The 25,401-nt window shown below is 38.1% G+C and overlaps 1 protein-coding gene across 2 annotated transcripts in view; it reads right to left on the reverse strand.

Moving 5' to 3' along the window:
* ATG10 (autophagy related 10) overlaps window positions 1-25,401 on the reverse strand; it is an 83,303-nt gene that overhangs the window by 29,142 nt on the left and 28,760 nt on the right. For both annotated transcript variants that reach the window (XM_054185559.1, XM_054185560.1), the window contains exon 4: window positions 1,919-2,045. In XM_054185559.1, the coding sequence (XP_054041534.1) occupies window positions 1,919-2,045 (127 nt within the window). The remainder of the gene's footprint in view (window positions 1-1,918; window positions 2,046-25,401) is intronic.

The following is a 25,401-nucleotide window of genomic DNA, read 5'->3' on the forward strand; positions in this document are numbered from 1 at the left end:
AGTGGGCAAACAACAGAATTTTTCATTTTCAAAAGTAAGATATCCATAATTAAAATCAGAGAATACTAGCTGAAAACACTATAGGAAAAATACTTATTGCCAGCATTTTGTATCCTTCTCTCTTCAAGAGTCAGAGAATGTTAAATGTTAAAAGAGAATGTTAAATGCTGACGAGAACCCAGGTGACTTCAGGAATTATCTAAAAAAAGTCCTTGTTTTTCCATTGTGGAAAATTCCCAAGAAGTGTTTCAAAACATAATTGTACTTGTAGGAACAATTACAGTTTTGTACTGCAAGGGGAGCTGTTGGCACATAATACTACGATTGTGCATTAGATCATCCACTAGCTTCTGTAATATCCACTTCCAGCTATAAGGAGTCATGTTTCAACACCTCCGATTCCCTGATGCTGACAAGCTAAACAACTTGTTTTGTCTCTGGGAGCTCTTCTCTGGTGATTAACTGCTTATGGTGAATACTAATTATATGAAAGTACAGTACAGTAGAAATAGTGTCCTATTTCCTCTACCTGCAGCGTCTCCATCCTCTTCTGTACAGACAGTGCACTATTAATTCAGCTAAAACTAAGAAGATGTCATTTTTCAGGACCACAAATACGTTAATCTGTCTCTTACAGCAAAACTTTCTTTATCTTCCTGTCTGCACAATAAGTTTAAAGGCAAAACACTGCATATTTGTAAATGCCTATAATAATTCCAGAAATAAATTTGCAGCAGGATGTGTGCAAATGAGTTCTGTTGGTGGTAAAGGCAGAGCAATGTCCCCAATTCCCCACGTCCCAGTTTGAAAATTTACCCCAAATTATCCATTCCTGAAACTGCACCTCAGACTAAAATCTTTCCACCAGGGAGTCTATGAGAATTTGTTCTTCAATTTTAAATCTGAAGTGCCTTTTAAAACGCTAACACTGCAAAATTAGAAACCATTAAACAATATAAGGCAGAGAGTGATTAAATCTACCAAACACATTCAAAGCAGCTTAAGCTACTTTTTAATTAAAAAGGAAAAGATATCACTGGCAACATTCAGACATCTTTATCTAGATAAAGTTAGGAGGTTATTCAAAACACAAAAGATGCTGATGCTACCATGCAGGAGACTGAATGAAATGACTTGAAGATTTCAATCCCTCCGCCCTAGGTACACAGTCCTCAGGCAGAGAGGAACAGAGCACAGGCAGTGCTGCAGCATGATCACTCTATGTTTTCTGATTAAATAAGTGACACTAACAGCGGCCTTGGAGGGAGGCTGTGTGTTCCTCCTTCCTTCCTGACAGGATGGTGAGTGAAATCACAGTGGCTATAGCAATTGAGTAATGGGTGACAAGATGTACGTATCAGGCAGGAAAGAAGATCAGTTAGTGTTTCAAGAGCCAGTTTTAATAGATAGAAAAAGGCAATACCTTATTGGCATTATTTTATATTTTTTTAAGGAGCATATTTAAATAGAAAACAGCATATGCTTTTAAAGGTACATTCAGACCCCACCCTTGTGGCTCAAATTCAGGCTCCAAAGAAACAGACACAGTTCTGCTGAAGCACTGTAATTATGTCCACTTATTTTGTAGCCAAATTCGAACCTGCAGCTTTAAGTTTTTGTATTCATTTAACGGAAAGAACAAGAAAAATGACCAGCAGTTTTAGTCAACCACAGGCAAGGTGCCAGGAGCCAAAGATCAGCCTCCTTCAGGCTGAGATGATATCATCTACTCCAAAGTCCTGAAGCTCTGTGTCTGAAGTATTACAAAATTTACTGGTGAACAGCCTCATCTCTTACTTTCTTATTACCTATGATCATTACTCTGTTCCTCAATTTAATACAAAATCTGTGGTTTTAACAGCTATTGCATCCAATTTATTTTTATTCTTCCCTTTGTCTAATAGAAGATTGGTCTTACCTAAAAAGCATGCCCTAAAATAAAGCACAGGGACTTGGTAGCTGCTGGAGTACAAGATGTGATATTCATAGCGAATCACTTCTTCTGTTGCACAAACTCCAGCTACTTGAGAATCATCCAAAGACTCCTAAAACAACAAACACGAACACAGTAATACATCAACTTTTTTATTTGTATCAAGGGAAAAGTAATTACCACTATTGTAATAAATTCAATAAATATACAGAACAGAAATAATGGCAATCACCCCTTTCACAGCACTACTCATTTAAATTCCCAAAGGAATTTTTCAATACCAGCAAGAAAATCACAAAAGTCCAAAACCTACAGAGCATCTTACAGACTTACTTCCATAAACAGTGAACTATGTGTAAGCATTTACAGAACTGAGGTCTTTTTAAGTGCAGGCTGCTTTTGTAAGCAAAAGACAAAAGCTCTCTAAAATCTTTACGGCATGATGACTAGTACAATAAGGTGACTACAGCTGCATATCTCCTCATTACCTTTAGTGTAGACCATTTTAGAAGTGTATCCTTAAATAATCTGGTTTTGCTGGCCAAAACCAAATCAAATGTATCTATCAAAAATTCTCTGTTCTACTTTCTTTAAAGGCTTTTTGCCAGACGTTGTTTTTGCTAATAATACTTCTGAAACTGAGACAATTTTTTCCTGTTAATGCATATTTCAGGTGTAAATTTAAGTAAAGTTTATTGTAGGTTTGAAAGAAATCAGAAGAGATGGAACTTACTGTGTTGAGATATACCCCAGCCGCAGCATAACTTTCCTAACATTTCAAATTTATGTTCGAACAGTGCTAAGCACCCAGTTGTTTTGACTTTTCTAAAATTCGTAGATACTCAACACCTCTGAAAATGGAACCATTAAATTAATAATGCCATTAAAATTAAGTGTTAGAACAAACTTTCCAAGAAGACACTATAGGTGTGGACTTGTTCGGTTTTCAAACACCCAAATTTACATGCATGAACTAAGCAATCATAATGCCCCACAGGTTGGGTGTGCATTTCAGAACTTGACTATTGCCAAGCAACTGTGAATACTGGCTGACTGTCTCTGTCCAAGCAAAATAAAAAAGACTGAACAGGAAAGAAGAACCAGCATCCTTTGAACACTATACTGGTTTAACACACAAGAAATTTAAAGCTATTTTGCATTTTTATCTCACATCCTTAATTCAGCTCATGAATTAATACCAATGAATCAATCTATGAAGAGATGTAAGAACTGACAAACTACAACAATAATGACACAAAGTATTTTCAATTTTTTTTTGATAGCCCACATAAAAGTGACTTCCCCCAAATTTAGTGTGCTAGACAACCAGATGCTGCTAAGGCACATGGACAGAAGATCACAAATGGAAAGCCCACACCTCGGGAAGCTACAGACAAAGGTACTGTAAATACATTTTTGGACATTACATGAGAAAATCGTAGATGCTCATAGAGCAGACGGTTTCCAGGAAATTCCGGACAGCTGCAGGAATGGTTGATTTTAGCTCATCAGGAAACAGATATCTAAAGCACTGAAAGGGAACGCTAAAGAAAGTGCTCTCTTCATTAACCTAGTTTTAAAGACTGTATGTGAAGGGATACGAAAGACAACTTGCCAGAAGGGACAATGATGGTTACCCTAACTGACTTCATGGGACAGGTAAAGTTAGGTACGCTATGCCCAGTTCCCATGTAAAGGTGTAGCAGACTAAGAAGGCAAGTTCTTTTCCTCCTCACACACATCATACCCTCCGATCAGATGTGAAATACAGACTAAAAAAATCTGTCGAGGAAAATAGAAATTTCTTCTCTACAGTAAGCTGAACTTACTTTAAGAGGGATCCATATTCAATGCTTTAATGAGAATAGTAAAAGAAAGAATAGCAGCAGCCTGTGGTAACAGAAAACAAAACACAACTAGGGGTGGGAACGAGAGAGTCCACAATCACCGCTGAACCTACATTAAAATTTACAAAACCCTTTCAGAACAACCTCCTGGAATCAAAACCATACTGCTTTACAGACATTAATGTTTCATCAGATACTATGACCTTGCCTATTGCTTAGTCACTAGCTTACCTTGGCCTTAAAAAATAATTCTCCTGGAAATGGCAAGACTACCTGTTCATGTATTAAATACTATTGTTCTAGAAAAAATCTGTATTATACACATACTTCTCTCTCCTGCTTTCTTTATATAAGGTAAAATGACTGTATACCCTCACATAAATATTGGTATCTAATTTATGACTATTTCAGACTGAATGATAAAGAAGCCATATGCAAATGGCTCCAAATAGTCCAAATACTTAGGAGAGAAGTATGTTAATACTCAAAAATGCAATACTCAAACTCATATACCCTTAGGGAAAACACGCTTTATACATTGCAGAAAGTCATAAATTAAGCTAGGAACAACTTCATCATTAGGATTCAACTTACTGGGTTAGCACTGATTTCAGCTGGTAAGCAACTTCTATCTTCATTTTCTGGATGAGGAAAAGGAAAGCAAAGAAGAGAGTTTCTAATTTCATCGTTCCTTGAGACAGCCACTGAGAAACCTTGAGAATTGCTGCCATTGCCAGACAGACATTAGATGGTGAGGTACTTCCCAAAATATACTATAACTTCCAGAGAAAGGTGGTTTTATCCAGTGGCCTTCCAGAAGATGTGCATAGTTTGATGGCAGGAGAGGCAGCAGAGAAGGGAAGAAGGCAGCTTTACTGCTTTACTCTTTCGGGGAGCAGAATATCTTTGGACACATTTATTTTGCATTATCCTGGATTTTTTTGACTGATAGTTTAGGCAGTTTCCAAAACCAAGCATTCAGCTGAATACCAAGTTCAAAGAAGCTTTGAAACCGACATTCTTCTGCTCTGTATCAAGACAGACTTTGGTCTACTACGAAGTTTCTACACTTATTCATAAGTTTCTGATACTCAGATCTCTTTTTCCGCTATTTCTAGTAACAAGTGGGTGCTTTGTATTTGTGATCTGCATACAAAGGCAGACAGCTGAATCCTTAGGGTTACCTCTAATCCCCTTTCCCCTTTCAGTAAACAGCAGTTTCAAGACTTTTTACAGAAAAAGATACAGCATTGATGTGTAATCCTGTACTTTACAGTCTCTGTAAGTACGATGCACGGTATTTATACAGAGGAGTACATTTTGGAGCCTAAAAGTTTTGATGGTATCTCTCTAGCTGATGAGATGAACTTTGCTGATGAGATGAATAAAATGAGTACAGTCATTTTAGGTGATCTTTGGAACATCTAAAAATCTATGCATGGCTGAATAAAGCCATGGAGCCTCAGAGAGTTCTATATCAGCCCAAAAGAAGAGATTTATTTTTCACTCTTTCACCAACTACTGATAAAGCCATAAATATAACACACAGGTATAACGTATTAAAAAAAAAAACACAGAATTTTATTTCTATTATTCCTAAATTTCTATTTATGTCATATGACAGGCTATTTAAATTTTTTTTCTTCAAGTAACTGTTCTACTTCCCTTCTTTATGTGTACTGTTGTTCTGTCTCTTTTTGAGCTAATGCTTCATTTTAGTTACTCTAATAGACAATATTGAAATCAATTTTAACTTCAGAAGATTTCATAACTGCTGCAAAACACTCATACATGCACAGACATGACAAAACAAGTTCATAATTTTGCTTAGATCTTGTAAAGACAAAACAAAGATACTTGTGTTAAAAAAAAAAAAGTTAAAACATTAAAAAAAAGGAGGTTTGACCAAATTGCAATCATTAAAAATGTTATGAAGTAATCTGATTTCTCAATTTTTTGTTTCTGCTTTGCAAATTTGCTTGCATGCTTGCCATGCTTCAAGTTAAAACTGTGAATCAAGGACTCACTCACTGTTCCCTAAACAAATTGGGAAGTTGTCATCAGGAAGATTCTGCTCCTCTATTGCTCTCATGTAAAATCATTCTTGTGCTGTCATAATGGACTATTGAGCAGATGTTTAAAAGCAATATATATATTAGAAAAAGGATAAGCAGCAACTACCTAATTATTTATATTAGTTCCATCAGAAATGAATTATCAAAAAATTTAATTGATATGAAGTTATTCTCAACCTTCAAGTATCCCCTAAAGAAATTAAGTTGACTTGTTCCTTTTTAAATGCTAAATTCTTTAAATCAATAAGAATTGATTTAAATTTAGAATAAGAAGATAGGAAATGTCATTCTGAAGGTGAAATAACATATTTGTACTATTTTTATTCCTCCTGATGAAGAAGGCAAGTTAAAAACCCCTGTTAACAAGTTAATTTGACAGCAGGAGAGAGTTAATGGTGTGTTTTGATGCTCTTCAGTAGTAACTGTGCTCGGCAGGCTGAAGAGCAGCAGCAAGGTATGGGTTAAAGCAGGTCACCTTTGGAGGGAGGGCTCCAAAGGAAAGGGAAGGGCCAGGGAAGTGATGGACAGGGTAAACTGGGAAGGCGACAGAACTACCTGACAAAAAAGGTATTTTTCTCTGCTGACACCAAACATTTCCCCCTCTCCACCTCACCCACAGAGGATGGCTGAGCAAGCCTTCCTTGCTCAGCCCAAATTCCCTTTGAAATGCAGAAGCAGGCCCTAATGCCTTTTTTGGGGGAAAAGCTGAGAGAAGTGGTTTAAAGAACAGCAGGCACATTTCTCCTGGATCACAAGCCACTGCTGCCTTTCTCCCAATTCCCATGTTCCTCATTTCTTTTCTTGCTGTCCTGACCTCTGTTTCCTCCTGCTGCAGGCCAGCCTCTTGGGAAATTCTCCTGCAGGAGCACGGCAGGATTGGGCTGCAAGCAGGAAAGGAAGGGAGGAAGAGGTGACGCAGGCACAGTTACTGGTACTGCTGGTTTCATTGTGAAGGGGGGAAAAAAGGAGATGCAATCCAGATTAGTAAGCAAATCTGATTTCATTGCCTGGAATACATTAACACTTAATTTCATTTCAGCCTCTAAAGTTGAAAACAAACGTATCACTGTGCTCTCCAGTGCAGTGCTCCTCTTTCTTCAAAGAGGATTGTGAGCTCCCGTGTGAAACACAAGAGCTTTCAAGGAGCAGCTCCCCTCCCCATTCAACACTTTCCCTTTGGCAAACAGGGAGATGTGAACCTGAAAACTGAATGGTAGTACAGTGTTCATCAGATAGAATTAAAACAGAGCTTAATGTGGAGGGTGCGGCAGCGTGGTGAGATTGTATCTGTGCTCTTTATTCTTCCTCCTGGGTGTTCTCCACATTTATTTGGACCATGTCTCACTTTTTTGCCTGCAGCCCCCACGGGTCTAGTCTCTGCAGGTCAATTTTGCTGCCGGTTTTTGTCCCTCCCGTGCAGAGTCTCAAGTCACCCCCCACCCTTACAGGGACCTCGACTCTCCGGAGATGATCCTCCCTTTCTCCTCCACGCTGAAAACGCAGCGTGGAGGGGCAGTGCTCAGTAAGTAACCCCAGTCAAGAGGAGAAGGGTTGGACCTCTGGGCAGCAACCCACCTCACACCCTCACGATCAGCTGAGATCAAACCCGTAACCTGGAGGATGGCAGCAGATGGGAGCTTGGCTGACTGTGTAAAGGCTGAACTGCCAGTATGCCTGGTGCCTGGATTCATCTCAAAATGAAGTATTACTTGAAAATTGCAAAGAGGCCTAGAAAATTGAAAAAATCTCCCTGCAAAACTAAACACGCCAAGGGAAAAAACCCAACAAACCAAAACTTGCGAGAACCTCAAAACCATCCTAGTATTTGTTTTTTTAAATTTTAATATAGTAAGAAAATGTCGGTTTGCATTAAGTCATTGTCAGTATTTTCCGTTCACTATTAAAAATTCATACTATGCTAAAATTTATTGGCTCTAATCAACCTTACCCCACCGTATCATGGCCTGTAAAAATGCATAAAAATGTGGATATCTTCCTGAATAATTTAAGTGTAAGACGAATGGTATACAAATGCCTTTGCCAACAGTTGCAGCATTTTTATATACATTAATATATTGCTCTTTTATGTGAAGTATATATGGGGAAACAAAAATGTCCATGCGTTTTCCGGTGCCACCATCACTAGTGACAGATGAGGCTATATGAGGATACCAAAAGAGCTCTGAAGAATAACAAACTTACCTTATGGATTTATTTTCTGTACGCAGCAACAAAATCCTCACCACTATCTTGGATTTTTTCAAATTCAGTTAGCCAAGTGAAGAACCCAGTTAAGTACTGCCCCCTCAATAACAGAGAAAGAAAGTGGCCCTTAAATTAGACGATGATGTTACTAAATGCCACGTCCAAAGAGCCTCCTTTTAGAAGACACAGCTACCTTGAAAAGCCACTAAGCCAATACTGGAAAAGCTCAGAAGTGAGTTAATGTAAACAGGCAATAGATTCCTACGGGTACACAGATCCCTGAAATACTTAATTTCCTAAAGGAAAATCTGACTGCAAGTCAGCACCCTGACCGTGACACTGTTAAAGCATCCAGTCATTATCAGAATGACTGTTTTCCACAAAAAAATACAGGGTACTAACAAAAAAAAAAAACACACAGCCTTTTGTCATTCAAGGTGTACTAAAAAACCAAAACCAAGACTTCCACCCCAAAAAGACACAGCACATAAAACTGCAGTAGTCCCTCATGCATTAACAATTGCTTCTAATGGTTGGAAATTAGATTTGTCTTTTGATTGCTTTAAAACTGCTATCAAAGTGAAAGCAAAATCTATTCAAGCAAAAGAAGCAATGGACCATGAAAACAGAACAGTTGTGAATTTTTTCTCCACATAAAGGTGGGGAATTCTTTCAAAATCACTCTTCATTCTTCCCAGTTTGTCACATATAAAATGCAGAGTTTGGTAGCTTCTCTCCTCCCCCAGAAGAAACGTTTTCTCCTTTTATATATTGGAAGTACAAGACTCTATTCTGAACAGGGCTGAAGTGCTAAGACACAGCACGTTAGGAAACCTCTTCTGGTGGAAACTACAGCTAACACCCAGCAAAGCCCGGAAATGAGGCAAAGTAATCAAAGGAGCAGGAGGGACGTGGCCCACCTGCTAAGGGAGCATGGACTAACCAAGATTATTTGAAATTCTTAAAAGAAGAGTGCACACAAAGCTATGGACACACACCTTGCAGAAGAACCTCATCTGTAAACTGTATGGATGCATTTACTTCCACTACCTCCAATCAGTATGCTTTGTGAATATTATTCCTCAGAATCAGGCACTTAACAGCAGTCCTTCTTTCTAAGGAAGTATGGTGAGATAAGAACCAATTCGAGATGATGGTACCCGTACCTCCTCTTCTTTCACACTAGACTTTCTGTAAGAAAAGTCATGCAGGAGAGATAAGGTCTAGAGACCACTCGGCATATGTCCCTCTGCAGGGAGACTCCAGCCTCTTCCTCTGAGTACTATAAACATCAGCCCAAAGTCCTTTCCTCTGTCTCATCCAGTGTATACTTCATTATTCCATAAGAAGCAGAAGAGCTTCCACAATACCTTAACACCCAAGGCGTCAGGCACTTTCAAAGCAGCTTCCAGCCCCTCTGCCAAAGGGAAGAACTGAAATCAGGATCACCTGCAACTTTCCTCATACTACAGGGCAATACAGGACAACCAGCATCTCCTCTGGCCATCTTTTGCAGGGCACATTTTGGCACTGAGGTTCTCAGAAGCCTTGCTAGATCCAGTCCTGAGGGTGAGACGGGCCAAGGAACTTCACAGCATGACCAACCTGGGACTGGACTCCCACCAGGGTCCCCAGGTTAAGTTGCAGGTGAGAAAGTGATTCTGTCAGACCAAATTTTGGCCAGAGCTGGCAAGTGCATACACGTCCTTTGGTGGATATGAACTCTAGGGATTCAGATAAGTGGATTCCCCCTGTACTCAGCACTGGTGAGGCCCCACCTCGAGTACTGTGTCCAGTTTTGGGTCCCTCACCACAAAAAAAGACATTGAGGTGCTGGAGCGGGTCCAGAGAAGGGCAATGGAGCTGGTGAGGAGTCTGGAGCACAAGTCCAGGAGAAGCACCTGAGGGAGCTGGGGTTGTTCAGCCTGGAGAAAAGGAGACTGAGGGGAGACCTTCTCGCTCTCTACAGCTGCCTGAAAGGAGGGGGTAGAGAGGTGGGGGTCGGTCTCTTCTCCCAAGTAACAAGTCATAGGAGAAGAGGAAATGGCTTCAAGTCGCACCAGGGGAGGTTTAGACTGGATATTAGGAAAAATTTTTCCACTGAAAGGGTTATTAAGCATTGGAACAGGCTGCCCAGGGAAGTGGTTGAGGCACCATTCCTGGAGGTATTTAAAAGACGGGTAGACACCGTGCTTAGAGATAGGGTTTAGCAATGGAATATCATCTACAAACCTTCATAAAAGATACTCGCAAAATACACCAGTCCTCAATCCTGCTACCATATGAGAACAAGCTACGCATATACACAGGGGTGCACAGTTTTAAAATCTCCTGAAATACAGATCAAGTAGGTATAACTACACATTGTTGCAGTTAGTTTGCAACAACTATTAAAGTAAAAAAATTGACATTCAGGCACAAGCAAAGTTTTATATCATGGAATTTCATCCAAACAGGATTTTCCCATTATTTTTGTCATTATCATGCATTTCTACAAATTGGAATAAGTTACTACTTTGAGGTTAAGCACTATTTCACAAGATTATTGTTTTTTTGAACTGAAGTGCTTCCAGGATTGGGTTCTATGCTTTATAATCGGCAAAAAGAAAAAAAATTGCTACGCTAGAAGACAACAGTAGCAGTTCAGCTGTATTTTAGGGCAGTTTTATTTTTTTAGAAGAAGGATTATTATTTCCTCTTCGAGAATCTCAGCAGCAACCCAGTTTTGGCCATGCTTAATTCAATGGGGAGACTGACAGCAAATGCCTACAAACCTTTACGTTATAGAAGACAAACTCAAATCCTCATTAATTTCTCAGATGGGAAACTGTATGTAAATGGTGCCAAGACTGACAGACAGTGTTTAGCAGTAATTCAAGTGAAAAAGTTGCAGACAGAAATGCTCAAATTGTCACAAAATCTGGCATTACAAAAACAAGAAATCTGAATTTAAAGGTTAAAATTAAAAGCTCTGGGGTTGTTTGCTGTGCTCCTGGCTTGGAAGCCCCGGTCGGGCCGGGAAGGTCTTCAGGGGGTCTTGTCTGCACTGGTGCCCACCCAGGATCCTGTAGAGACAGGCAGTGTCACTGGGACAGTGACTTACCACAAGATGTGTAATAGTTGCGTGCTACCCACATGGGAAAGGAAATAGTATCCAATTAAGTTAATATCTGTCAAAATGATGCAACTTAAAAGTTACCTGAAATGCTAATCTAAGCTTGGCCATAACCTTTAAGCACCACAATTAGAAACAATAATCATAAACAATGTAGCTTAACTACAACTAGTTTATTTGGATATGAGAGGTCCAATTATATTAACTATACATTAAGGCTAAAAGCATATATATTATTCTCTTATTAAGATAACAGGAAGATGAAATTAAAATATAATGATCTATTTCAAATTCAAAATAATCCTAATTCAAAAATTTTAACTCTCACTCAAAATAATTAGGAATTTACTTGTAAATTCTCCCAAAAAATCTTAATTTGTTCCTACATTTAAATAAAAATGGTAGTATATTAGGATCCACTGATTTTTGCTTTTCAGAAATGCTTAAATATCATAAAAAATATTTTATAATGGAACAGGGCCAGACCCTACCAAGTCAAGTAAGTTCAGCTTTTGCTTGCTCTGAGAAACTGCTTATTTTATTAATCGATGATGTAATACAGATGTACTTATTTTCTACTCTCTAATCACTGTTACACAGGAAATGCAAAGCTCTGAATTCAGATTTGGGCAGGTCAAAAGCCCTTCAGTTCATTTTCAAACAAAATACTCTGTAAGAATATGCTAAGTATTAATAAATATAATGTTATCAAATGTCATTGACCACAACCAGCCCAAATGTATATTGGAGACACTCATAGTGGCTGGAAAGAGAGTACTGAATGACTTCTTTTATTAATGTGATCTCAAATGAAAACTGCCGAGCTGTATTATATGATACTATTAATTTCCAGGAATGCGGTCCATAATAGATGTCAATGCAAATTTAACTGCTAGCAAGCTTTACAAAGAAGTAATTGTAGTTTGGCAAAATGCAGCTAAAATTCACAAAATTCAAATAAGATGACACAATACAATATATTCTTGCAATTAAAAAATGCCTGTTAAGGCTTTATCTGTCAATAAATATAGCTATACTATACTCCTACGGATGAATAATATGGTCAGGAGACTTCCGTGGAAAAACAAAGAAAATACTGAAGTAGAAAAGGATCTCAGCTACAGTAATCCACCACCAAGAGTTTTGTACAACTCAACACAACTGCAGCTTGAAGCCAGTTATACAAAAAAACTCAGAATTTGGAATTTGCTTTACAATTTTTTAAAGACAAGTAGAAAATTTGTATGAATGTTTCTGTCTGGAATTAATCTTCTAATAGTCTCTGTCTTCATGCAAACTCTGTTTGATTTGACAAGAAAGCCCAAAAGAATTAGGAATACCCAAACATTTCCATTGCAGTATGTGGTGGAAAACACCTGTAATGGTCAACTGTACTGCCTAAACACAATGACAAAAAACACCACTGTAGCAGAAGGTGGTATCAAGAAATGGTACACACTGTACATAGCTACATTGGCCAAGCTTGTGTACAGTGTTACTGTAGAAACTTTACACAGATACAAAATCGACATAGTAGGTGAGCTATTAAATACATTAATTTATCGCATTTCAGGGAATAATTCTTATAGTTGAACTGCACAGTTCTAGGTGGAGGGACCTGAAGAGATTGTTGTGTATACAACTGCTCAACAAGCAGATCTAAATTTTCCTTCAAACTTGACAAATAAGCTATGTAAAATACTTCAAGAAATTAGCAAATTGTTCCAAAAAAAAAGTTCATATTTTTCTTTTTTGGGAGCAGCACAAAACTTGAGAAGGAAATGGAGAGCTGGCATCTTTTGCCTCCTTGCCCTCAATGCTGCATTCACCCATTTTGCACAGTTCCTCCTTCCGTCTGGAGAAACTGGAAGGCGCGTTTCTCCTCCCCTCACCCAGACACCGCTTCAGACACCAAGCCACAACGCACTTGAGGTGACATCTCTCCCATTCCACCAAACGCTCGCTGAAGCAGGGAATGGAGCCCAGGTGCTCCCAGGCCCCGCTGGTGGACACCATGCCCTCCTGGCCTCCATAGGTGATGTGTGTGTTTGGAAGGCACAAAGCGTAAGAGGCTCCGCAGTCCCAACTTCCTTAACCATATCAGAAAGTGGTTCGCTCAATATCCATAGGACCGGAACTCAATTTCCCATAGGACTGGAAACACAGGATACAAGATGTAAGGAAAGAGCTAGTAATTGTGTACATGTGCAGAGAAAGAGCCAGAACATCGCTTTGACTGCTGCGGCATTTTGTCTGCTCTAATTTCCCTCAAAAGCTACTCTACAGCTACTGGAGTTAATTTATTCCTTCAATTCGATTAAGGTATCTCAGGAACTATTTCATATATGCGTCCCTATTTACAACTAGCTGAAATCATAGCTAAGACAATGAAGTATTTAATTGGTTAAATTGTTCTTCCTTTTCAAAACGGAGATATTCCAAGTGTCCCGAAGGCATTTAATTCCAAAACAGGAAGCCAAAGAGGAGAGCACTCAGTAATTCTAATCGTGTGCAGATCTCTTGGAAAGTATTTTCCTAAACATTTGCTGAAAGAACCTTTTATTGTACTGCATGCTGCTGCATGTACCCCAAATAAGGTCCCACAGAAACAGCAAGATATTTACTACTTAAATTATTTCTGGTTATGTAAAGGAATCAATCTAGGATCAACTAAAAGCATGCTTTCCTAAATAATAAACTTCGGTCATGTGCAAAAGAAGGGATGTAGGGGAAGAAAAAGCAACTAAAAATACATTAAATATATATTTTTAACAACCTATATGATAACTTTATTCATAAGGCAGAGGCTATGAATGGCAGTGCTGCATCAGAATCAAAGACAGAATTTAATTGATTTTTTCTTAACTTTGGTTTATAGGTTTCTGCAACTCAACTGCAATACCTGAAGGAATAATTTTAGAATAAAGGCCTGGTGTCCATATGATATTTCAAATAGTACTGCTGAGGTCCCTATTCTGTTATGTTTCAGGTAAAGGAGGACCTCTGCATTTTTGACTTTGCTGAGTCTGGAAGTCATATGTGAGCAGATCAAGAATTTATGGTCGTAGGAATCAGTTCCCAAGTACCAGGATCTTTCATATGTTGAATTCTACAGGATTGTATGCAGTTTGTAGAAGAAAGGCAAATGTTGGCTTTTTATATCAGTGTGTATGTTTCCACAAACATTTGCACACTTTTACATAGCACGAGTGTAATATATGTATTTTTTTTTTTTATAGCAGAGAGTAATTTTTTCCCAAAGGACTCTCCACCTCGCTCAGCAGACAGGACAGACAGTCAGCAACAGAACCATACTTTTTATTGTCACTCCATAAGCGACGCCAAGCCCTGGATGAAGACAAAGTGTGGGAAACTCCACTGAGTGTCCTTCATACTGAGACAAACCATAAATCTGCATTTCTACAGAAATGACTCACAGACAACTGCACCAGGCAGAGGAACATGCTCGAATAAACAAAGGTTTCGTGGAAATTTTGTGACTCTGGGATTTGGCTTTTCAAGGGAAGAAAGGTGGAGGCATAATATCATAGCTTTGACTGGCAGACGACTTTCCAATTAACTTTGGAAGGCTGAAAGATGTTTCATTGTTGGCAGGCACTCACACAAAACCGACTTCTCTCAACAAAAGGACATCATTTGAGTATGGGTCACTCAGGTTTACAGTCACGTCCAGTATAGTTAGTAAGTGTTTTAAAACTGAAAATTGGGACAAAAGTGTTGTGAAAGATTTTTCTGTTATCCAAACAGAGAATAAAACTGTAAGTAGAGAAATAGTAAAATATAAATATTTTTTTTTAAAAAAAAAAGGGAAAAAAAGGAAAAGTGCTGGAAACATCACTATCGGAGAGGAATTATGATCCTTGAAATTATAGTGTTCACAGTTAGTGAAAGGGCTTTATTTGAGTTACACAGGAGATGGGGAGAGGTCAAAGGGAAGCATTCACGGTCTCAGTACACTGATACAAGAACTCTGGCAACAAGGGAAGAACCAGAGACTTCTGGTGGATGGCTGGTGCAAGATTGGAAGGAAAAATACCACACTTTGAGAGAAAATGCTTTTGGTGCCTATATTCCAGTTGTGAATGCTGCACAGAAACACAAGTTAATGCAGATGAAGATGCCTCAACTTGGGTCAAAAATCACCTGGGGGAAGAATTACAAAAATAGGGTCTATAAGAGTACAAAGAGGACCGACAGGATTTTATTTGGATAACAATCTCTCAAATACTGCTAGAGAGATTAGTAGTGCCAGGAACTGCAAGAGATGATGTTTCTAATATTGGCAAGACTCACTTTTTCTCAGATGAAATACTTGAATTATTTCTTCACCAAAAAGTCACGAAGTATTTTTATGTGGATTAACAAAGTTTCAAGATGATTATGGGATAGCTGCTTATGTAAAATAAATGTGACTCTAAGACGTCAATCACATATAAGTGGAAGCAAATACAGAAGATAGGTGCATACATGGTATTAAGCTTATTTGACCGTTGTGTCTTGCTAAAGCTCTAAAAAACAACCAATTGCAAGACTGCAAGTCAGGTGGGAATCTATCCACCGCCAGACTGGCAGAGATCACTGAAATTTTAATGCCTTGGACAGAAGATCAGACTGTGCTCTGCTTTCTAGGATCAGCTAGGAATTTTACAAATTATAGAAGTGGCCGTTGGTATTTTACAACAGATCTTCACGAACTGAGAAATGTGTTTTGGCCTGCAATATGCAGATGTTCACAGAACAGGTATTTTATGGATCCTCCGGTACTATCTGTTGAGAGATACTGTCCATGATAAGCCTTTCTAAATCTATGTTAAGATTTTTTAAGATATTTAAGAGAGATAATGTGTTAGAACAGCCAGAGAGGTGAAGGACTGGAATTTGGAAAAGGCTTAAATTTATTTAAATCAGAGATACAAAAACTGCCCAGAATTTATACCTTAAACGACTGAAAAAAAACACACTGTAGGATAAAGCTGCAGACTTAATGGAGTGAATAATCACCTCAGAAAGGATACCAAGAGTATGCAAAAAAACCTACAGAAAACAGAAAAGAGGAACAGCAAGCAAAAACGCTATACCTTGAAGCCTAAGTTAGAAGGAGAAAGTGAGTACTGCCAAAGTTCAAGCTGGATTTAGACTTAAAAATGGCAAAAGGCTCACCAGACATGAGTAGAAGAAAAACAAGGAAAAAAGTGGTGCAAAAATGGAGTTAAGACTCAGGTTCTAATTAAAAATAACAAAGGAACAGCCTCAAGTGTACAGGTTTTGTCTCTGTGCCCAGTATGCACATTCAGACCACTAAAGTAGGAGATGGGAGCACAATATAATAGTTAACAAGGATGACGGAACATTTTTCCCACAAGAGATGACCAAGATGGTCACTGGTAAGAGATCCAAGGAGGGAAAACCGGAAAAAACTCCAGTCTAAAAGTCTAAAAGAATGGACACATGAAGGTACAGATCCAGCAGCAGAGTTGTTTTATGACTGAAGAATGAAAAATAACAAAGTATCTGCATTTAAGAAGGGGGGGCGGGAATGCTAACTGGGTAACCATCATCTGACCTCAGTGTATACCGGGGCTAGAACCATTTTTGAAGGAAAGAATAATTAAACATACAGAGCTACACAGAAACTGAGATAAACTATAACATTACCAAAGAAAGAGCATGCCAAACTTACCTGATATCTTCCTCTGATAAGATAACTAAATTAGTGGACAAGGAAACAGAGGAGATTCAATCTGTCTGGATTCAGTATAACATTTGATACTGCGCCAAATGGGAAATTATTATTTAAACTGGAGAAGATGCGGATTATGTTAAAAACGTAATACATAAGAAACTGGCAAAAGGGGAGATAATAATGGGATATGGTAAAAGGAGAATTATTGACAAGGAAACAGTTGAACAACTAAGCACTTCTAAAACTGGTCTGTAAAGTAACCTTAGTTAAAATATTCCTTAATAACCAGAGCACAAAAGCAAGAGATTTTTTACAAATTTTGCTGATGATACAAAGCTGGGAAGTACAGTCAATAGAGCAGGAGATAGAAACTGTTACAGGAAATAGAGTTTATAACACAAGATTACCCACAAGCTGATCTCAGCTCTGCTCTCCCATTTGTCACGAAAGCATTGAGAGTACCAACTATCAAAAGACAACTGTTCCTCATTCTCCTATTGCAACTAGGGATTCTCCCCACACTTCACAGATCCCATTTGCCCAACCATGTTTTACACAAAGAAAAGAGAACTCGAAAGGCTGAGATCTGACCAAACGCTGCAATTTCCATTCCACCAGAAATTCCAGGATTTTAACATTTGCCTATTTCTTTAATCAACAGAAAACTTAAATATGAACATTTTTCACACAATAAAAAAAAAACTCCACTTAGAGATGGTGAAATATTAAAAAAGAAAGTGTCAGTATTTCCAAATTAAAGTGTACCACATAAATCTGCTGAACCAGTTCGCTTAGAATCAGCTGGACCTTCAGCTTGATAATCCCAGTAGTGTGCATAACCTAATGCACATTGATGCCAGGGACATTTCAAATCCTTTTACAAGGCTTTTACTACGTGAACATACCAAGCATACTGAAAAAGTACTTCAAGAGCCAAAGCATGCATTTACATGACACAATGTGAAACCAAAAGGAATTTATTGCAGCTCACCATGTAGAAGGCTACGGGTACATCAGTTTTGTTCTTTGCCTCTGAAAATAACTGACAATACATAAATCTGAATTAAAATAAAATCAAAGGTCTAACTCCAAAACAGCCCAGTCCCCAAGGTCTAGAATTAAAGCATCTACCACCTCTACAGATCTGCCTCATATATCATCTAAAACATTTAAGCTGCTCAATAACACGAAGTAAGATAGCAGCAGCCCCAAATACGGTGCAGGAGGTGCAGTCATGCAGCAGACAAATCTGTGGGTTTAACAGCCAATTTTGTCTCATATGGGGACGGGGCTGGTCCTACCTGCTACCGCAGTAGCAATGGCTAACGGTGGCTCTTGAGCTACACCCAGACCAGCAGGACTTCGCTGGTACAGCCTCCTGGCAGAGCACGCTTGCTCAGTGCAGACTTGCCATATTACTGAGACACTTCCAAGTAGTCTCTTACATTTTTCTAAAAGAGCTTTTTAAAATGTCTGTATTTCAGTGGAATTAGAAACAATGTTCCTGTTTTTCCCTTGAGTATAAACGCTCACCATTCCACCTTTCCCAACACTTAGAACACATCCAGTAAGAAAAAAAAAATAAAAAAAAAAATCGTATTTTCCTCCCACTTGCACTAGAGATGAAGACCACCAACAGGAAGTTGTATTTCAAATTAAATTTGAGGGTAGAGGGGGTTAAGCTAGCCCTCTAGTCCTCCTTTAATGCTGTTTCTTTTTCTTAATTTTGAATTGCCCTCCAATTGCTCAGAGATATGGGTCACCAGAGAAATGCACTAACTACTTACAATACAGTATGTTACTACTCAAATAGAAAACATGGTTGCTACTCAAGCCGAATAAACAACTTGCAGCAGGGGACTCCATAATGATAAACATGCTCTCATTACTACAGAACATGCAGTAGGAATTCCTCACATCATACACTCGTTTCATTTGGGCAACATAATGTTTCCCCCTCTCCTCTGCTCAGGGAAAACTGTAAAATTAAAATTACATGACAATAAAAACAAGAAAAACGGGGTCAAATGTATCCCTTGCTTAATTCTACATGGTTTAATGTGTCACACAGAAGAAGAATGTAGACCATTGCACTAACACCGGTTACATACAGTTCTATCATGAAATACAGTTTGTTCTAACTTTGAAGTACAGGCTGATCATCTGTAACATAAATACTGAACAGCTCAGTTCTGAGATTTTTATCCTCACAAACTGTCTTCACTCATGCGAATTTTAAGTTGCACAATGTTTGCTTATTCTATAGTTCCACCTTTAAAAAAAATCAGGCAACATTTTGGTAATAATAAGCCCAGGTGTGGACCAAGATATATCAGGAAAACACAAGGTCATAAATATTCCTATTCCTTTTTAATGATGGGGATAGTTGAGAGGAAAGTAAAAACTACAACGCAATGAAGTTCTTGCCTTAGTAGTTTTATTGAGGTTTTTCAATACAAAGTGGCTATTACAGAGTTCACTGCATATTCTGCATCAAGATTACTGATAAGAAAACTTATTTTGTTTTGTTAACTTCTGCCCCCTACAAACACAAGCTACTCTGTGAAAACTGAAACAGAAAGGTGAAGTGCTTTGATCGAGCGTACATGGTAAATTCACGACAGAACTGAGAGTATAATTTAATTATTCTGATTCCTACTGCCAAAATGCTGCATATTTCCAAACACTCAAAACAATAATTACCTACTTTACAACTCACTATTTTAGCAAAATAACTTCAAAACCAGTTCTGAAGCTTCAGTACGTAAACCACTTATGAACATTAGCAATCTTTAAAACATGGGATGTCAGTAATATACACAAGACATATTAAAAAGATGTTTTCGTTTTCAAAACCAAACATTCCAAAATGAAGATCAAATATTATCAAGGTGTAATCATCCAGTGGTAAAATATCAACATGTTTAGAAAGCCCTTTTCATAATTGTTTAATTTTAAAATTGAAATCAGTACAAACCACGCTTAACAGTTTATCAAAGGCTGGCACCATCTTTAACCACTGGACAATATTAACATAACCATGCCTCAGATGACCTTATAATACATCCTGTGACCTTCACAGCTTTAGCCACTGTCAAAATTGTGCTTTGAAACAATCTAACAAATAACTTACAGAAGAGTAATAACTCTCTGTACTAAATACCTAAGTTTAAGAGTAACTGCCAAATTGTTCTGTGAACTATTACACAATGTGCTTTCGAAAGCTGGATGGCCCTACATCAGCAAAAATAAAATTTAGTTTTCAGCAACCTTGAAGAACAAAACGCAATAATACTTGAATCTGGTAACAAGATTTGTGAATTTCTTCAGCTGGTGGAGGACTATTACTAGATATAACCAAGGAAAACCATACGACTGGGCCTGTAAAACTAATATTATCATGGTAGCAAGTACCTTCCAGTGTAAACCCAGGCACAGAACTTGATGCCAGAGAAGCGAGAGAGTAGATGCAAAATGTGTTTGCATCTTTAACTTAGAAGCGCAATTTAAACAGTGAGACAGTTAACTCTTTCACAAATTTGTCTTCTATTCAAATAAGGATTAATCACAGAAGTAGGTGCTGAAAGCATACTTAAAGCATAGTTCAACATATTCTGATTAAAAATTCTCTTTCCACGTTTTCCTCTGTTAGCATTCCTGTTAGCTCAATCATAGTTTTTCCGCACAGTAAAGAATCTTAATTTTTTTACATGTAACAGTAATAGAAAACCTGAATTCTTAACATAATATTTGGAAAAAAGATGGAAGTGGGAAAGAAAAAAGAAACATGAATTTTATAACAACAACTAAACATACACATATTTCCTTAAAAATATGAAGGATGATGTGTGTGTAAAATAGGGCCGGTATCAGCTTTCCAAAAAAGACTGACCAGCTACAGTATTTGCTTTGTTTCATTTTGCAATGGTTCATGGTGGTTGTACACGAGCAGCCTTCCTGATCCATGACACAGTTTTACACGATTCCATTTGATTTGCAACAAAAAGGAAAAAAAAAAAATGTACAAATAAATGCAGAATACCTGAATTGTGTTAGCCTGACAGATCGCCTGTTGGGCTTTACCGAGGTCCAGATTTTCCAAAATTCATAAATGTTAGATAAAACTTCTGCCCACACATTAACTGATACACTTGAAGTGTGAGTTGGATGATGATGAACAAAGAAGGGGACGCAGCATCAAGCCTGGTACCGGCCTTGCACAGCAATCATACACCAGGTATTCTCTTAGAGATGCTGGCTCCATCTCAAAACCATTAAGTCTCCTTGCCTCACTCCTCCTCCTGACAGTCTTGACATTTCACAGTGAGAAACAATGTAACTTTCAACAGGATTTCTCTAGCTTTCATCCCTTTGGTATCAGGTGCTCTCAAAATAACTTTTTCTGGCTTATCTCTTAATCACACCACTATTGAAGGAACTGTTGATATTGCAGATATTAAGTAACACACATAAAACAGCCAAAAGATACATACCATTTGGAATACAGAGAAAAAAAATCAGATGCTAAAGAGAAATAGATACCTTTTCTAACTTAAAATAGATAGAAAATAATGATATTTAATTCTTTCTTATGGATATAAGACTCAAGAAAACAGGAAAAATCACAGGCCATGTTGGGAAGTTAAAAAAAATTATTAGAGACTTTATTTCAGTTTCAAGGTTTAAGGTTAGACACTGTTGAGAAATAGCAGCTACATAAGTTATATCACTCACATAAACTCTAAAATCCTTGTTTCACTTCCTAAAAGACCATGTACCTAATACTGTTCTACTTTAACAAGCCTCTCTGAGATGCCAGAAGAAGCTCCACTCTGTTTCAAATTTCTAAAGGGTACTTATAAAATACCTGTCATTAGCTACTGCTGCAACGTTTAGTGTGACTTTTTAAATGTCCATTCTGTTTTATATTTACACTTCCCTATTCTTACATAAGACTTTGTCTCTGGTACTTTTACACATTAACTTCTTCAGCCCCCATGAACTCATTCTTTAGAAGACAGCAGAGAAATCATGTCTCTATCTGTGCAGAAAAGCAAACAATTATACTGTCTGCTCTGAGGCTTGTCATTTTGATGAAGAAACATGACTTAGTGCTCGTATTATTGCTATTGATTGCCAATCACAATTGGGAACTGAGTCACTCAGACAAAATTAACCTAAAAAGAGCACATTAATATTAGATTTCCTCATATAAAACTATAATTCTATAACCAAGGTTAGCAATATTTTTATTTTTTTTTCTGCAGTACAAACCTCCACTAAGACACTGACTATACAGATGGTCTGTCCTCTTCCCCACTTGTGGCTGCGTGGACGTGCTTTAACAGGCACACCTGACCAAAGGATAGGCTTCCACAAGCCTGTATGGAACTTACACAAACCTTAGATGTCCTACTGCTTTGTCTCCTGAGAAGCCTCCTAAGGCATCGAGGCACATTATGGGGAGAACAGTAATACGGGCCAAGAGACCAGTACCTACACAAACCCAGAACTTCTAGCCTTAGTCCTAATATGGAGAAAAAGGCTGCTGAGCAGCTGGGTATAAAAAAATGAAACAGAAGTGAAGATAATATTTCCGAAAAAAAAGCAGAATGGTCTTCTGGTTTAGGAAAAAGGAAATGAAAATTCAACACATTTGTAGATGAATTCTGCAGAGTCTTCACTTTATCATCATCAAAAAAAGCGTTCACCTCAAACTCTTTACTATGTATTGGCTCATTTTTCTAACACGACAGTAAAATAATAAACTTGAACCAAGTTTGTGAAGATGCGTGGGGTTCAGAACAAGGGCACGGGAAGTTAAGAACAATGTTAATATTCAAAACTCATCTATTTCACTAGGGCAAGCTTTCAGCACAGATATGTAAAAATCACACTTTTAAAAACGTTTCTGCTTTTTGCACGTAACTGCACTTTCAGCCACTGGAAGGTAAGTAATATGGACCATTTAATAGCACATATGCTTCAACTTGTAGCATGGTTCCCGAATACCAGGCATTTATAAAGACTGGGTAAAAAGTGCTTTTCTGAAGCTGGAGTGTGCAGAAGCATATATCGATCCGGGAGATTGCCCAGGGCTCTGCTTTACTCCACCTGTACGTTGCCTGCCAGGACGTTTTCCTACCAGTCAGCAGCTGATACCAGGGGCACATGCACCCTTTCAGTTGGCAGGACTCACGCACAGCTCCAGAAAATCCCACCCTTCTCTCAGGTTGTAGATCCCTGCTTCTTGGCAGCTTTACATGCTGCTTTCCTAGGATATATCTTCTCTGGAGAAACCTGTCTGTCAGTTCTGTTCATTTTTAACACTAGATGACTTCCAAATGAAAACAAATTTCACCTAGGAAAGCAAAGATTCTGTTCTTGGTAATAGATTTGGAAAAAAGATTACCAAGAAACAGGCAAAAATCTAAAGCTACAGATAATCTAAAATTGTGTTTCACTAAAAATAGCGTTTTTAACCACCAGAGTGTTTCTCTGCTTCAAGGCAAAGCTTGGCTAAAAAGGTGAAATAAATGACTAACCTTGCAGCATCCTCCCTCTTTAATCCATCAGAGCTCAGCTCTAGAGATAAGTTGCAAGGGCAGGGACCAAATTTTCACCCTCCGAGTCTGCTCAGAGCAATGCCCTCTCCACTCGCTTTCTCTGATTTGTGTTCAGGATAGGACTCCTCATCCCCTCTGTTCCCCAGCTTAATAATCACTTCCTGGTTCTTTTTATCAGATAAGAATATAGCTTTTAGACTGTTAATAGTACAAATGGCTACAACAACTCACATTTCCAATGTCAGGGGAAAATAAACCAAAAAGCAACCAAGGGGATTTCATCATTTATTGGTCTCATCCCATTACAATTCCCAAACGTCTAGCACCAATTACAAAGTAGACACAAGCTACCTGAAGTCCATGGGCACTGCTTAGTGTTACTAACAATAATTTTTCTGAGCAGTGGTATCAGGTTTGAACCATGGAAGCAGAAGAGTTCCATGTTCAGCCGATGGAGGAAAAAAAAAATGCAATGCATACCATCATTAAGCAAGTTTTAGCAGGGAACAACCTTAGTCCATACCAATGACTGTCTGCTTATCCCAGACTTTCTCTACCCATTTGTCTTCACAGTCCAACCGTAGCGAACACTCCTGCCCTCACACACATGAAGGGTGATCAACATGCAATCTCACCAGCAAATTCTCATCCCACTTCCACTAAATAAACCAAATTATTTCCTCATTCTCTTTTGAAAGCTTGCCCTAAGACAGGCATTCCCCAGGGTACGCTGGACTCTCAGGATTCCAAACAATAAGGGGTACATGCTAGCTAGCGCTGTGAATTTTCACCTAATTCTTGATAAACTTCCTGTATTTTCTTCCCTCTGTTTCCTCTACTGTGAAGGTAAAGCATCTCTCTGATTTCTTTTGAGAAGAAGGAGAAATTCCAAGCTGAACTTCACACGAAAACAAAACTACGGACCCAGATTTTGAAAGAATGAAATCTGAGGGATTTTGAGGATCACGTTTTCTCAAAATTATATTCCACGCTTTGAGGACTCTTTGTCGAGGGCAAAAGTGAAAATCCCTCTCACACATAATGTGAAGATGAGAGTCCTGTTTTACAAGGGAAATCGTGCATTCTTGTGAAATCTCTGCTCTAATTCCCTGACGCTCCAAGAAGCCTTGCAAAATCTGAGATATATATACACATATGCATATATATATTTATCAACAAAGGCATTAACTCTAAATACCCATCCTTCATCACAGTCATGGATAACAAAATGAATAAGCATGGTGTATGAAATAGGAAGGCAAGAGGCCTTCTGGGTTATTAAGTTCAGTAACTCATTATCATACGTATCAAACATCATACAATTTTTTACTAAATTTATACAGTTTTACCTGAAAACTAACTGGCTTCAGGATACTACTGTTTATTTTGGAAAGCTATTTCAGCATCTCACTGCTGCTTCGGTTCTAGTGTAAGTTTATCCAAGTTCAGTTTATAACTTTTAATTCCGGTGCCAACACTTCAGTTTAGTTTAAATAGCTCTTTCATTCGCTGGCATTTCCAACTTTTTTTCCCCAATGTATTAACAGAGATAAATTATATTTTCTTTCAGGCCTTGGTTTTTTTTCTAGGCTAAACAAGATGAATTCTTCTGATCTCTTCTCATAAGAGAGGCTTTTCCCAATCTGATTTTCCCAATCACCATAACAATTCTACTTTTTTTTAAAAAAAAATTCCTTTTTTTTTTTTGAGTGAAGTAACTGAAATTACACATATAGCACAACAGATGAGTCCCCAATATCCTTGTTGTATAATACCAATTTCAGCTGAGAGCAACACCCAGACAGAACCTAAAACTGTCTTTATTTCATTCATGGCCATTAGCAGCTCACAGTAACCCTATGATCAACTAAAACACCCATTTCTTTCTCCTTCTCAGTCATTTCCATTTAATGAGCCAAGGGCTTCTGAAACAGAATTATCTTATCCTTACTCCCC

This window comes from Rissa tridactyla, chromosome Z (genome assembly GCF_028500815.1).
Source record: "Rissa tridactyla isolate bRisTri1 chromosome Z, bRisTri1.patW.cur.20221130, whole genome shotgun sequence".
Taxonomy (NCBI): Eukaryota; Metazoa; Chordata; class Aves; order Charadriiformes; family Laridae; genus Rissa; species Rissa tridactyla.